Here is a 14,636-nt window from a genome sequence, read left to right on the forward strand (position 1 = left end):
GACGAAGGAGTACATCATGTATGGTAAGAACAGTCAAATGCAAACCTCGCGAAAAACTGCATATAGAGATTGACTCCTATTGCTTAAAGATTGAGTAATCCAAGGTGAGGGGCAGCTTGTTTTAAACATGCAACAAACATTAACACTATGCCATGTAATGTATTGCTGTATGCCAATTTTTTTCTTCAGGTTCGAGAATGCCACTACTATGGTTACAGATGTTTTTCCTACTTGCTGCCACTGATCAGCTGCTGCATGTCACACTCGCCTCACCTTCCTCCAGTCCCTTTTAAACAATTCTACATTTAACTGACTGTCACAGGCTGACACAGCGCTATATATTAGGCTATTTATATTTTTAATTTCCAAATGTCAAATATTTCAAGGAGATACCCTAGGTATCAAACATATCAAAGTATTTTTGGGGGACCGGTGTCTTGAGCACTTAGTTAATGTGCGAGAATTGGTTTGAACACATCTTTAGCATAGGGTATAATCGCAGTTAAAAGTATACAATATGCAATTACTTTATTGGGATAGATTAATGGGTAAAACCAGTAGTTTGAAATATCTAATGTACACTGGTCTGCAATGTTTCTTTATAATCTTGTTGGCAAAAAAGAGTCGTTGTGTTTGAAAAGGTTATTAGAGGGTAATTTCAGCGTCAGCGGACAGGGTGGGTAGAGAGTACTGATGTGTGCCCAAACATTCAGGTGGGTATACACTCAATATGTATCCTTACAATACATATGTAAATAAAAAGCGTTGTATGATTCTAATCATTCAAAGGAGTGCCATAATAGCTCAATTGACATTTGTTTTAGTTGTTGCATCTATGTGTGTTTGGATAATAAACAACATTAACTATGTACTTGATCTTAATTTCCATAGGTTTTTAAAAGAAGCAACAGATACAGTGCACTATATAGTTGTTACAATTTTCTTTTCCATGGATAATGTTTAATCTCCTTAACTTCATAGGACTCTTAATTAGGTCTCTGATGTGATGTGGGTATCAACTTGGCAATAGGTCTATCTCATGCTAGATGGATATGTGTATTAAAAGGCTATACAGCCCTTGAAGCTCACACAAATAAAACTTCTATTGCAATATGTCGTTACATTTCTACTAGTAGTATTTATTCTTTGTCTCCATTTATTCTGTCTGCTGGCCTGTTCTGGAACACACGTCTTTGTACAAAAGATCCAACCAACTTTATCACCGTAGGGCGGCAGGTGGTAGAACAGGAGAAGAGACCACATTCAAAACGGGGTCCTCACAACTTCTTCATAGCTCAATTCAACACAAGCAGTATATAGATCAGTGTTTCTGTGTGTGTCAGGGGGCATGTTTTAACCTTTACTTTCCAAAGCTGTTCAAATTGTGTGCAAAACTCATTAAACTTTAAAGACACAGCGAATAATTATCAGATGATACTCTTAAAACAGTATGTGTCTGCGTAAAATCATATTAAATAATGCTGCATTAACAATAATAACAATTATCTTTCTTGAGATGGAAAATAACGATAAACTGATAATATATATCTATAGATACTGATAACAAGGGTAGCATATATGGATGCGGATAAACAAGATTGTATCTTTAAATTGCACATTCTGACAGCTAGATAGATTTTAACTTTGGGAATAACATCTTATGGATTTTCAACACTGCTGTAAATCAGACCAGACGTGAGCAACTATGTGCTATGATATTGTTGGATTTAGATAAATCTAAATGTATATAGAGCTGGTACTGTTGTCATAAATAAATATAGGACAGTCATCATCAATTTTTGCTACTTACCTTGTTGCATACAGAATTATAAAACATAATATCAAGACGGCCCTTCAGAATAAACACTAAAAGTTTAGCTACAAAAAGGAAAAATAATCGATAGCTCAAATATTCTCTGAAATGCGAGTGAATGAAGATGTCAATTTTACAAGATCAGAATGCAAAACATGAGATCCACATAAACTAAAGGTCTACCTTTTAGTAGCAAAAACACTTGAATATATAGTCCCATCTTTCGGATTCAGCTTACAGCATTGATAGTTATAACCCAGATGAGAAAACATAATGGCAATTAGGGCTGACATATGGAAGTCTGCGATGAGCCACTGATATGGGCGTTGCTTGGTACAGTATAAATAAAGACAGAAAGTAAAAAGAAAGGTTACCTCCTTGTTCATGTTCAGGTTTGGATACAACTGTAAGTACAATTTTAGTTTACCCAAAAATATTTTTTTATCAATTGTTGGTATTATTTGTGTAACATGAATAAGAGTTTCGTACTGACTGTAGACTTTGCACTCAAATTTAGGCTTACTTCCTCCTTGAGAAATTCACTTCAGCTTAAGCTGTATGTTCTGTTTGGTACTAATCAGCAAATGTTAGCATGCTAAACTATTAAAGTGAACAAGGTAAACATTAAACCTGCTAAACATCAGCACGTTAGTATTTTAAAGCTGTTAAGATTGTGAAACCGAGTAAGTCAGCATTGTGAGACTGTCAGGTCAGAGCACAGGCTCGCAGAGCTTCTAGCAGGGATGCATACATAGAATTTGAGGAATGTTTTGGCATTAAAAGCCAAAAAACTACATTCCTCATCTCAGCCTAATCAACCAGCCAATCAAAGGCCAAGTAGGGCCTGTCGTGGTGGAATGTAGTTTTTGCAGGAGAGCAGAGGAGTGTAGAGAGAAAAGCAGTAAAGTCAATCAGCTGAGTTACAGTGTTGCTAAAGAATAATTAAACCCAACATAAAAAAGTGACAGTACGCTGGAGCCTCAGGCCTCCTCGCTGTGTTTTGGCAGACCTCATTTCATAGAAGTTGAGGGCTGGAGGATGGTGGAACAAGGACAGGAAAATGTAGAACTAAGTAAAAAGATAGAGAGAGTGGATAAATCAAGGGTGCAGATAAGGGCAAGTCCCCCTCTACTAAAAAGAGCTTTTTTTCTTGTTCCTACAGTTGGATGTTTGATCTTCACTGTGCAGAATGAGGTACGTGCAGAGTTTGACACCAAAAGGACGTTTTCACATTCATGCTGCTGAAAGTGGAAAGTTGATCTATTTTCCGTGCTCCTTGGAAATCTGATCTTAAGGGGCGGAGCCTACGAGCATGATTTTTGACATCACAAATAGTTTGGAAGTCCATCCTGGTCCAGTTCATAGATTTAAAAAGACGTTGGTATCGACAGAGAGCAATAAGTTCACGGTACGACTGACTGGGGAGACCCTGAGACATCCTCAGTCACCCTGCTGGAGGAGATGGAAGACACTGTTGAAGTAAAGGGACTTTTGGGATGTTTACGGTTCAGAACTAGTGTTTTTGACAAAGGCTTCTAGATTCTCCCATATTAAAAGAAAAAAATCAATGATTAGCCACACAAATAGCTCCACACATGTTTCCACATGTTCACGACTCTTCATCTCCATTTCTTCTCACAGGTGATGAGTTGGAGAATCCTGATCATAATCTTACATTCCTGTGCCTCTGGTTAGTTTACAACTTAATTTGAAGCCACCATATACGTTTCTTGGGATGTTGTTTGCTAAACATACATTGCATTTATTTACAGCATGCTACAAATGAAAATGCCAAAGACTGTGGACAATAATGTTTTATACTTTTATACATCAGTGTGCAGTTGGCATGTGGAAAGAGCTACTTATTTGGCATTTGTGTGTCAAGAAAACAAAACCAAAAAAAGTGAATATAGTTTTGTATTAAATGTTTGCTTTAGCAAAAGCACTTATGACATTGTTTTCTCCCTCTCTTTCCTTTACAGTGGCATCTTTTATGAAAGTGACCACCAAGCTAAACAACGGTCTCATGGAAATAATGGTGGACATTGGCAACATAACCGACAAGTCCGAACCCAAATGTGATTGCATTTTCCATTCCGATACTAACAAGGTTCTTCTGAGCACCCGTTTAAGTGACAGTGAAGATCAGCAGTTTAAGGGGCGAGTTACTTATAACATAAGTGAAGATGTAATGAAGATTATGCTGTCAAAATTCAGTATTGATGATGTGGGAAACTACACATGCAAATATTTTGATAAAAGAGGTGAAATCTTAGACCGTGGTAAGTTGTCTTGACTTTTCTGATTAGCTTCATTTCATTAAATTCTTTAAATCAAGGGAAACACGGAAATGTTAACACACAGATTTCCTCCATAGGATGTTTTACCTTGAAGTGGCCCCTCCCCACACCAACATCTGGACCTGCAGCTGCTGAAGGTGAGCCAAGCTGGTGAATATCTAACAATGTAGAAATGATCTATCCAGTCCAGTTATAAGTTATAATAAAAACAAAATGTATTTTCGTATCGTGTAATCTAAGAAAATGTATCACGTTAAGTACTGTACCATATCAAGATTGCAACTTTGACACTGAAGTTAGTGCTGCCTGGAGCTGGAAATACAGTACAGTTTCAATAAGGACAAATTTAAATAAGTTAATACAATTTAATTCCACACTTTTGTGTTTCATAACGTTTCATAAAAAGGCTGGATAGCTAAATGAATACACTGTGAAATAGTATTTATTTTTATTCAGTGGATAAATGGAAAAATAGTTTGTTTTTAAGTCAGGCAGCTCAGCGGCCTCTGTGACTGCTTGCTAACTGCTGCAAAAACATCCTGATGAGGATTTTATTCATTGTTTTGCATTGCCATATTTATTTATAATTTACAGAATTTGGTTCAATTGTCCAATTCTAACTTTCTACATTTGGTGAATTGGTGTAAAAGTTCTTGCTGTGGTACTCCACCTCTGCTGAGTTGATGTATGAGATATCCTATAAAAAATGTGTTTCTTCCAACAGGTGCAACACAGCAACCAGGGGGTCCAAATGGATTTGTAACATCTGTTACAATAGTAGCAGTTGTAATAGCGTTAGGTGTAGTAGGAGTAGTAGGAGTAGTAGGAGTACTAGTAGCATTTGTAGTATTAGTAGACAAACTGGGGAGAAATTGACATGTGGAAGGTATGTTAGCTGTCCATTGTTTAATGCAACTGTTTTATGTGTGTTTGGATTTGTATGTGACAATTCTTAATTCGGTCAATAAAGCAGGTCCAGGACCAGTATAGTCAGTGGCTGAAGAAAGTCGAGAATCTAATCAGACACACTCATGCCATCCTAGATGTCAGTACGCCCTCTTAACGGGCATTTTCCTTACCTCATATTTAGCCAAACTTGAGTTGACTCAGATATTGACAGTAGTTTTACAAATAAAGTGTCTGCAGTTTTGGTATATTTCTCTACACCTATAATAATTATAATTTTATAAGGAGGTCTAGACCTGCTCTACATGAAAATTTCTGCACAGCTGCCTTAAAGGACCAGTGTGTAAGATTTAGTGGCATCTAGCGGTGTAATTGCAGATTGCAACTCACTCGCTTCACCCTCCCTTTAAAAAGGGTGAGGGAGAAACTACGGTGGCCGTGAGAAACCTCAATATAAAGCCAGCATTTGTGTCTGTTTTCCATGACGTCTGTAGTTAAAAAATGTTGCATTCTAAGGTAATAATAACACAACAATTCCTGTATTCAGGTGATTATACTCTAATGAAAACATACCTATGAATAATATATCGCATTTGTGCCATTAGATCCTCCTAAATGTTACACACTGGACTTTTTAGCAATGTTTGCATTTTTCAATGAAGTTTTAATGGGAAGCTTGTGATGCTCCCCAATGTAACTTTGTATGTCAGTGTACGTTCTAATGTGAAAACAGAATGTTTATTTTTTTATATTAATAGTCAATAATGTGTGTGTAACATTTTTAAATGTTATTGTGGCTTTGTTGACCAGTATTCAGTTTGTTAATACTGTTAATACCTCAGATATTATTGCCTGATGGAATATTTCCTGCAGTTAAAGAACAAATTATTACGGTTAACAGATTGTTTGTTCAGACATGCAATCTAGAAGGAATGTAAAGTGAACTCCCACTTTTGCAATAAAAAAAAAATGTGTATATTTTTATATCTTGAATAATTGTCACTTGTCATTAATGTTGTTTGAATTGATGTACTAATTGATTTTTAAAGCCTTCTATTGTTGTTTATCCAGTTCATTAAATATATTTATAAAAAGCATATCTCACTGTTTGACTGTGTAACCAATTTAGAATAGGCCCCCGAAATATTAGACTTTTAAAATGTACATATTCAGCCATATGTTGTAAAGTATTACTAAAGGTACAAAAGCAACAAACTGGACATTTATTTATTTTTTTACTTTTTTAACTGAATACTGAACCACAAATTCAGTAAGTTACATATTTTTATATCACGGTATAAAATGTTTCCTACATAAAGAAAAATGACAGCAGTGAAAAGTATTTTGTATTAATTTCTCTTGCATTATTTTGTTCAAAAAATCTATTCATAAAAAAGTGTCAGTAAAAACAAATACTGAAAATTGTACAAATGTCCAAGCATTTCAATGCCTAGTATAATACACAGAAACATTCAAACCTCACAAAATTCTGATTTAAAATGTAGAATTTGAAGAGTACTGAACTCACTCACCCATATTCTATACTAGATAACATATTTACAGTAACTGTGGCTCTATAGTTGTGCAGTTAAAACATTATTTTGTCAGACAGCAGACATACAGATCCATTTAATATCTTGCTTGCAACATATTTTTGTAGTTTGAGAAACAGTGCATATAATATAGCTCCATCAGAAGATGCAGGCTGCTCATTCAATTTGAAGACACTACTGAATAGTTAACTAACAGTTAGTTCATATTAACTAAACTGACTGTTGTTTGACCTATAGATATACTGTCAGTGTGTTTTGTTGTTCCAGTCTGAATGCACCACAACAAATGTATTTACAGCATGTTGGTTGAGATTTATACACTGATATCTACCGAGTAATCCCGACTAGTTCTGAGCAGAATGGGAATAAAAAGATCTAAATCTTTGTAGATATTTTATAGACAGTTGTTGCCCCCATGTTGAGCTGAGGGGTCACCAGTGAAGATGTTAAGAAGAAGAGGAGGAGGAGGAGGAGAAGGAGAAAGGAGAGAACGGGAGGACGGAAGAAGGAGCTTCAGGAGAGGTGAGGAGCTGATCGCACCACGCGGGGTCATCGAGGTTGATTTCCACGAACGGGTCCCTGGAGCAAACCGCTGAGGAAAGGAGAAGAGATTTTAAATATTATTTCCTTTCTAACTTTTAAATTAAAGACTCCTTTAGCGTAGCTTTGTAGCTAAAAGCAGGGAGAAACTGCTATAGCTCCATCAAAGGTGTCTTTTACTTGCATAAGTAAAACAATTAGAAACTAGTAGAAAAAGTACTAAAAGTAGCAATACCAACAAGCTAAAATTCTAATTAACAAGTAAGAACATCTTCATATTTATATCATTACATTGTCACATTTCTGTGTCCATGTGTCTTTTAATAGTTGTGATTGGATGTTGTTTCATTAACACTGGCTGCTATCAGCCACACAAATGCCACTGTGTAACGTTAGCTTAATTAACATTTAAAGTTTAAGAAAGTTTTAAATCTAATGCAGAATAACCCAATGCAGTTTAATACACTTTTGATTTGACTTAGCACCGAGATTGATAAAAGTACTTTGACTTTCGCATATCCTAAATCTATGTTGAATGTTAACAATATTGTTTAAGTCTGTGTGTTTTTTATTAATTTCTGTATGCAATGTATTCATTTGAGAGCATGAATGATTCATCTGTGCACACGTTTTTTTTTTTTTTTCCATTCCACCTTACTGGCATCTTTCCTTTAAAGAAGGGCTCCAGCAACCATGAAATACAGTTTACTCATCATAGAAAGTATGACTAAACTGGGGGCATGAAAGATGTGAGTATTTACTGGCATTTACAGGTTAAAAAGAAAGACACTATTCAGTCACATTATAGCAATTGCATGTTGCATTTTTTGCAAGGCCTGCAGCTTTATGGCAGTACTAAATCAGTAGAGATCCCCTTTAAGACGTGATGATTTTTATATTCTGTCTTTGTATCTGTATAAAGTATCTTACATGGGTTGTTGTTGTTTTCGTTCTGCTGCTCCTCCCCTATAGCGTCGAAGAACAGGTCGGTGTTGCTCAAAGGGCTGGATGTCTTGTCAGCTACATCGTCACCCGGCGAGGGACTGGTGTCAATGGTGACCGTAGTCTCAGGACCATTTGCGTCTGGCTGTTCCTGTGTAGCTGGAGTAAGAGACGCAGAAGAAGAAAGGTAAGATAGGGTGCAGTGTTTTCTGACTATACCATTGTTAGTGAAAAGACGTCCACTTGATAAATTGGAAATGAAAGCTTGGAGCTGGGAGATGAGTGGTGAGTTTACAATGTGCAACAAGCTTGCATAGCTTTAACAAACTAAATAAAAGTGTATAAAAACACCTCATTTTCTCACTACTTCTATTACCTTTCCTCATTTAACTGAAAAATACAACCATACCAGACCGAACCAGCCAAAATAAACCCTTAATTCACTGCAGTTAGATAATATTCTGACTCTACAGCCGTTTTTACTGTCACTTATAGAGAGGTGTTTTTTGCTTTATGTATCTGACGTAATTTATTAAAGCAGCTACAAGGAACACATAGAGGTATCGATATTATATTTAGTTTCATAACCATAAAAACTTCTTGTAGTAGGTTTAACATGACTCATCAGCTCTTGATGGATTGAAGTTCTGCCAGTGGTTGAATTCGAAGCTATCTAAAGAAACTGTTTGGCGAAAGTTCTCCTTTGCTCTCAAAATGTTTTTTAATGCTGTTGACTTCACAGTGTTAACCACCAAAGAATTGCATCTGATGATGTACCATTGTCTCCATTGGAGCCCTTTTCCTCTGACTGTAGAGTTGTGCCATTGGTTACTGGAGGAGGTGAAAGGTCATCGGTGGTCACTTGGTCTTTAGGGGTTGGTCGATCTGAGATACAAACCAAAGCACACACGTCATGATATGCTCATAGAAAGTGATGTTACAGTAATTTAAATATAACCACACACACCCAGGTCATCCAGGTAGACTGGCTCAAAGGTTCCGGTGGGTTCATCATGATGGTTGCTGTGAACCGGACGCTGGAGGTCAAACGAGTACGACTGGACAAACAATTAAAAGAGCAAGTCAGTAATAACAAAAAAGCAACATAAGGGCATCAGTAAATGTCTTTAACTCTAATATATTCCAATAAGTGGGTGTAAAATATGTGTTTGAAAGAAAATTACACGCAAAAAAAAAACCTCTCTTAATCTCAGGCTCTTACCCTGGAGACTTTCCTGAGCATGTAGAGAATAATAATCAGAATAATGATCACCAGGATGATAAAAGCCAGGATCACATAAGCTGGAGACAGAGGCAGAGAGAGAATATTCAGTTTTGTTAGCAGTAGCAGCATTTGGGGGCTCATTTGCATCACTTGTATAATCAGTTAATACATTATTAAGGAAATATATGTAGATAGATTAGAAAATAATGAAGTGAATAGAATAGAGAATAGAGAATAAAATAGAGCATGCTAGTTTGGCCTCATAAATAATACAAGAAATAATAGTTCAGCATCCTTACCCCAGTGCGAATGAGTGCCTTCAATTTCATCTAAAAGAGACAGACAAATGGTTATTGATCAATACTCTGAGGTTCAGTAATTCAGTTCAAACAAAAATACAATATTGCCCCCTAGTGGAGAACAGCAACAAGAACATCTCCAGATGTAGGTGTCTAATATCACTGACTGAATATCAGACTTCCAAACCCTCATCAGTTAAATTAATGAATGAATGTTAAAAAGTCATATCACAGACTGACTGGCTATTATGTCATTGTGTTTAAAACACATACAGTCAGCCACAATGCACCCACTTTGTTACGGGTGTAGTTGCCCCTTTCTCCCCATGTTTCCTGTCTGTATCTATAACATTACTGTAAAGGCAAAAGCTGCTTTCCAAGACTGAAGTTAATTATTTTGTTCAAATTGTTGTTGATGATAGCTTCCAATCAAGGCCCCCCGACCAGTATTACCCACCCTGCTATCACTCTATACATAAATAATGTTGTTTGGTCACAAACCAGGCCTTCAAACCTCTTTTCTTTAAGATCTTTTTTAGGTATTTTTGTCTTCACTGGACATGACATTGAAGACACAGACAGGAGACACCAGGGATAAATGTTGTATGACATGCAATAAAAATCCCCTGCCTAGTGTCTTTGATCATCATAGACCAGCAGCCGTAAGACCGCTTTTATTGATATATTTTCAGTTTCAAAAAGACATCATGCATGCATTTGATGTTACCATGACGTTGTGATATTCATAATCCTATCCGTGCTCTCGATAATCAATACAATGCAGCATTAAAACTACTACGTGCCACGTGTTGAAGTATCCTTGAACAAGATACTGAACCCTGAATTGCTCCTGATGCTGTGCATCAATGTGTGAATGTGTATGAAAGCATTAGTTCCTGTTCGATGGGCTTTGCCATCGCTGTGTGAATGTGTGTGAAAGGGTGAATGTGGCACGTAGTGTAAAAGCGCTTTGAGTGGTCGGAAGACTAGAAAGGCGCTATACAAGTTTACCATTTACCATTTACTCTTGGTTAGATAGCAGATTTCCCTAGAAAACACTGAATATATTTCAGATTGGATTCTTACACCAAAAAAATCTTAATTCTCTTTTCAAAGCAGAAAAAAACATTTTAGAATCTACTATACTGTCTAATCTATTTCACAAAGATATTGAAGACTATCTAAGAAATGCCCCAAAAATATCTAAAAGTAAATATTTGGAGGCCACAGTGGACAATTAAATGCCATTAGGAGTGTGTACCACTGTCAGGATATAGTGAACATATATATAAGATATAGTTAATTGTGAATAAAATAGTGAAAACATGTCAATTACCAAAATAGTTGCTTATCTTAGCTCTGATCATAATAATCCAACATTTCGAAAAGCTGTGTGTGTTGGTGTACCTGGTAGCACTTTGTATGAGCTAAAGTGACATATCAGCCATTGTGTCTGAACATTTTAGTATGCGTGGCTTGAGTGTGTGTTTGTGTGGCAGCTGGCGAGCAGTTAACAAGAATATGAGCACGTGGTAGTTGTGGTTTGACACACAGGAAGACAAACGGAGGCACACGACTCACATATATGCTTTTTGCATTTACACCAGTGAGGTACCTGGGTCTAATGTGGTACTGGCCATTGCCATAGACGTAGTCATCACATCGCCATTTTCATCCTCCTTCCCGGCAAACGTGGTTGTCTCCTCTACTGCAGTGCTGCCACTGATGTTCTTCTTTGTGTCAGTGTCATTACCATCACCATGAAGAATATAACCCTTTTCTTGAATCTGTAAAAGACATCCGATGGAGATCACATTTTGAATTTGAAAGCTTTACATCATTTAGATCCCAACATTGATTTAGTTTTCTAATCTTCTCTGTCTCAATTAAACAGCCTGAATTTTAAGACTGACTAGCTGACAGTTTCTAATTTAAATAACCTTGGCCCAAACGCGAAGTTTCAAAACGGTACTCCACAAACCAATGGGTGACGTAATAACATGTTCACACTTGGTTGAACCTTGGTTGGAACTTGGTTTTTTTATGTGAAATAATGGTTACTTGTAGTTTGGTGTGGCCTTTTCAACATTGAGAAATTAGCTACCAGTATTGTTTCATTCATGATCATTCATTTTGAAGCTGGATTTATAGTTTCGTAAGGCAGAGAAGTTGTTTGATGGTCATGGTAACATGCTACAAAGGTACGAAGATAATCATCTCAGGTTGGCAGCAGCTGTTACCATAGTGGCATTTGGCAGCAGATCTGTTACATTTGATGATGTATGAAGAGAAGGGGAGGGCGACGTGGAACGAACAGCTTCATTTTGAGCTTCATCCGCCGGATGTGGAGGTGGCGTCGGCTGTACAGAGGGATCTGTGCGAGGAGACACACAGAAGAGGTTTGGATGTAACAGCAGCAGATAAACAATACATGGCACAACCCAACATAACTTCAGACTAACATAACACATTAAACCTTACATTATAGAACAGGACAGAACACTACAGTATATAACAGAAAGGGACAAGATCCTACAATGTGCAACAAGACAGAACAGTACAGGACAGGTAACTTAAGTATAGGACAGGACACTACAGTATAAGACAGGATGGGACACTACCAGACCGTACAATATAAAAACTGAGAGGACAAGACAAGACAGAATTGGACAAGAAATTACAACATGCAACAGTAAAGAACAGGACAGGACAGCATTTGACAGTACAGGATACTACAGTTTAGACCAGGATAGTTCAGTATATGGCAGTTCAGGAAAAGGGGCTCAAGGACAAGCAAAGGCTGCCTTAAGATTTGTTCATTTTACTTTAATTTACTACTTTAGTTGTAACACAAAAAAACGAGGCACCATTTGCAATAACTAAAGCGCACACGTGTGTCAAAAACATACAATGAAACATAAAAATCACCGTCAGAAACACTGCCGAAACTTGCACAGCAAAGACTGGTGATGACAGTTTGTGGTTTTAAGTTGTCATAGTAACACAAAAAACACTTGTATATGAGTGTTTGAGGTTAGCAGTAATAATTACTGTATTCTGTCGTTGGCTGACCTTCTTAATCAGCCTGCTATTGATAGTTTCGTAAAGTTTGGAAACCACTGCAGTGCAGTACAGTGCAGAATATTGCAACACATCCACAATAAATCACTTGTTAATCAAGTCTGTCACTGTACCTGCATATTCCACGTTATTTTCAACAGTAGTATTTTTTTCTCCTCTGGAAAGAGAAGAAATTGCTAGAACTGAGACATAAAGAGAAAGTAAAATTAATAAGAGTGGTATGTAGTCATGGAAACAGCTCTAATCAGGTGAAACAATTGAAAACATGTGGCGGTAGAAACCTATCTGCACATATACTCTATTATAGTTCACAAGTATATCTCTTGACTGCTGCGTCTCCGTTTACAGAACTGCTGCTGCAACAAGTTTTCATATGTGTGAAAAAAAACAAAAACAAACACTGGTGTGAAAATGAGAGCATAGAAGTTAGAGAGACAGGGTGGCCAAGGCTAATTGATGCTTGTGGGGAGCGAAGGCTGGCCTGTGTGGTTCGATCCAACAGACGAGCTACTGTAGCTCAAACTGCTGAAAAAATTAATGCTGGTTCTGATAGAAAGGTGTCAGAACACACAGTGTTTCACAGTTTGTTGGTCTGTGGCTGCAGAACATTAAGACCACCAGGGTGCCCAGATGGCCATAATGTTATAGCTAATCAGATCAGACTTGTTGAGAAATAATCAAATCATTGCTTGATCCCCCCTATGAATTGAAATATAAAGTAATAAGACATGTTTTCCTTTTGAATACATAAAGTGAGCAAAATCTGCATTATTTTGTACATTTAGCATAGAATAGTGTAGAATGTGCTAAATGTAACAAATATAAAGGCTGTGCCTTTGAGAAAAGTTCCACTCAGAGGTGACATTAAAGTAAATAATGTGGAATTAATTTAGAATTAACAATGCACACTTAATTCATTACAAACTGTAGGTTTCTATTTCTTGAAGTGTTTTATTTATTGTATTCACCTATACTACGTTTGTGAGCTCCATATTACTTCCTGCATATCATAGCAAGTGTTCCTGAGTCCTTAAATGAACCCTAAAGTCATCAAATGACAGTGTGTGTAGAAGTGTAGATTTAGGACTAAATCAAAGCAGCTCGGTTAGAGATTTCACAAGAACTTCTTGAATCTACACGTTTCACGAGTGACGCCACGAGGTTTCGGCAGCGTCTGATTCAAATGGTGTCAAAGCAATCTGAACTTGAGCCTTGACAGCGCTGAAACTGGGCGTGCGACGGAGCGCGGGAGCCCTGATCTGTGCACAAATTTTACTTATTTACTATTTACGAGTCAATAGATCCATTTTTTAGGATCATTCTGGAAAACAACACATGATTACAAAAGCATGTTTGAAATTGAGCTGAAAGCAGGTTGGTAGTTGAGCTGAACTCACCAAGGAAGCAGAGGCAACACCCCAACTTCATCATGCTGACGAATTTACTTTCTCTCTCTCTCTCAAAATATGTTTTTAAAGATGGTGGGTGATCATCAGCGAGGCTGTTGAGTTTCCTTTTATTTCTTTATTTTGTTCCTTTTTCCACAAGCCTCTTCCTCTAATTCTACTCTCACTTCTTCTGTAAGAGCGCTCTGCTTTGTGCGCTGACTCTCTTCCTCCCCCTCCTTTCTATCACTTCCCCTCCTACCTGCTACTTGCTTTTTGCCTCTCTTTTTGATTTTTCCTCTCTTTGTGTCTGTCACTATATGGCCAAAAGTACGTGGACACATAACAGAGGTTTGGTCGAGGCCAGTGGCTTGGGACCCCAATTAAGTCGCAGCCCACTTCAGAATTCTAACCACGCCAACAACAATCAAGTTTATTTTTCAAATAGGCTAGTAAACATATGCAATGTCATCATGACCAGTGCCTGAATTGGACCAAAAAAGTGCCGTTACCCTCATTCAGCACAACCCCATACACAACATAACCCTAATTCTTTGTCACTTTTTAACAAGGAAAATGTCAGGGCTGTTTT

The 14,636-nt window shown here is 37.2% G+C and overlaps 1 protein-coding gene and 1 long non-coding RNA gene across 2 annotated transcripts; one reads left to right on the forward strand and one right to left on the reverse strand.

The window, feature by feature from the left end:
- The first annotated feature begins 2,171 nt into the window (after positions 1–2,171).
- LOC118338047 lies at positions 2,172–6,082 on the forward strand. Its single transcript, XR_004797212.1, has 4 exons — positions 2,172–3,007; positions 3,455–3,503; positions 3,796–4,250; positions 4,838–6,082. It is a non-coding gene; the product is annotated as an uncharacterized LOC118338047 (long non-coding RNA).
- Positions 6,083–6,293: 211 nt separating this feature from the next.
- On the reverse strand, positions 6,294–14,266 carry LOC118338043. Its single transcript, XM_035675203.1, has 10 exons — positions 14,057–14,266; positions 12,773–12,841; positions 11,819–11,952; positions 11,194–11,365; positions 9,579–9,608; positions 9,277–9,356; positions 9,022–9,112; positions 8,832–8,939; positions 8,043–8,213; positions 6,294–7,164 (listed from the first exon to the last, which is right to left on the reverse strand). Exons 1-10 carry the CDS (start codon positions 14,088–14,090, stop codon positions 7,019–7,021), a joined length of 1,035 nt encoding a protein of 344 aa, XP_035531096.1. The 5' UTR covers positions 14,091–14,266; the 3' UTR covers positions 6,294–7,018.
- Between the last annotated feature and the right edge of the window lie 370 nt (positions 14,267–14,636).

This window comes from Morone saxatilis, unplaced genomic scaffold (assembly GCF_004916995.1).
Source record: "Morone saxatilis isolate NCDOM2014 unplaced genomic scaffold, NCSU_SB_2.0 Contig4, whole genome shotgun sequence".
Taxonomy (NCBI): Eukaryota; Metazoa; Chordata; class Actinopteri; family Moronidae; genus Morone; species Morone saxatilis.

Excerpts from the sequence above, each read along its gene's own strand:
- LOC118338043 (XM_035675203.1), bottom strand. The coding sequence starts at position 14,090 with ATGATGAAGTTGGGGTGTTGCCTCTGCTTCCTTG. Across the intron at positions 9,609-11,193 it reads CAGTACCACATTAGACCCAG|ATGAAATTGAAGGCACTCAT; the intron begins GTACCTCACTGG and ends TGTCTCTTTTAG. Across the intron at positions 8,214-8,831 it reads GGGCTCCAATGGAGACAATG|CTACACAGGAACAGCCAGAC; the intron begins GTACATCATCAG and ends CTCTTACTCCAG.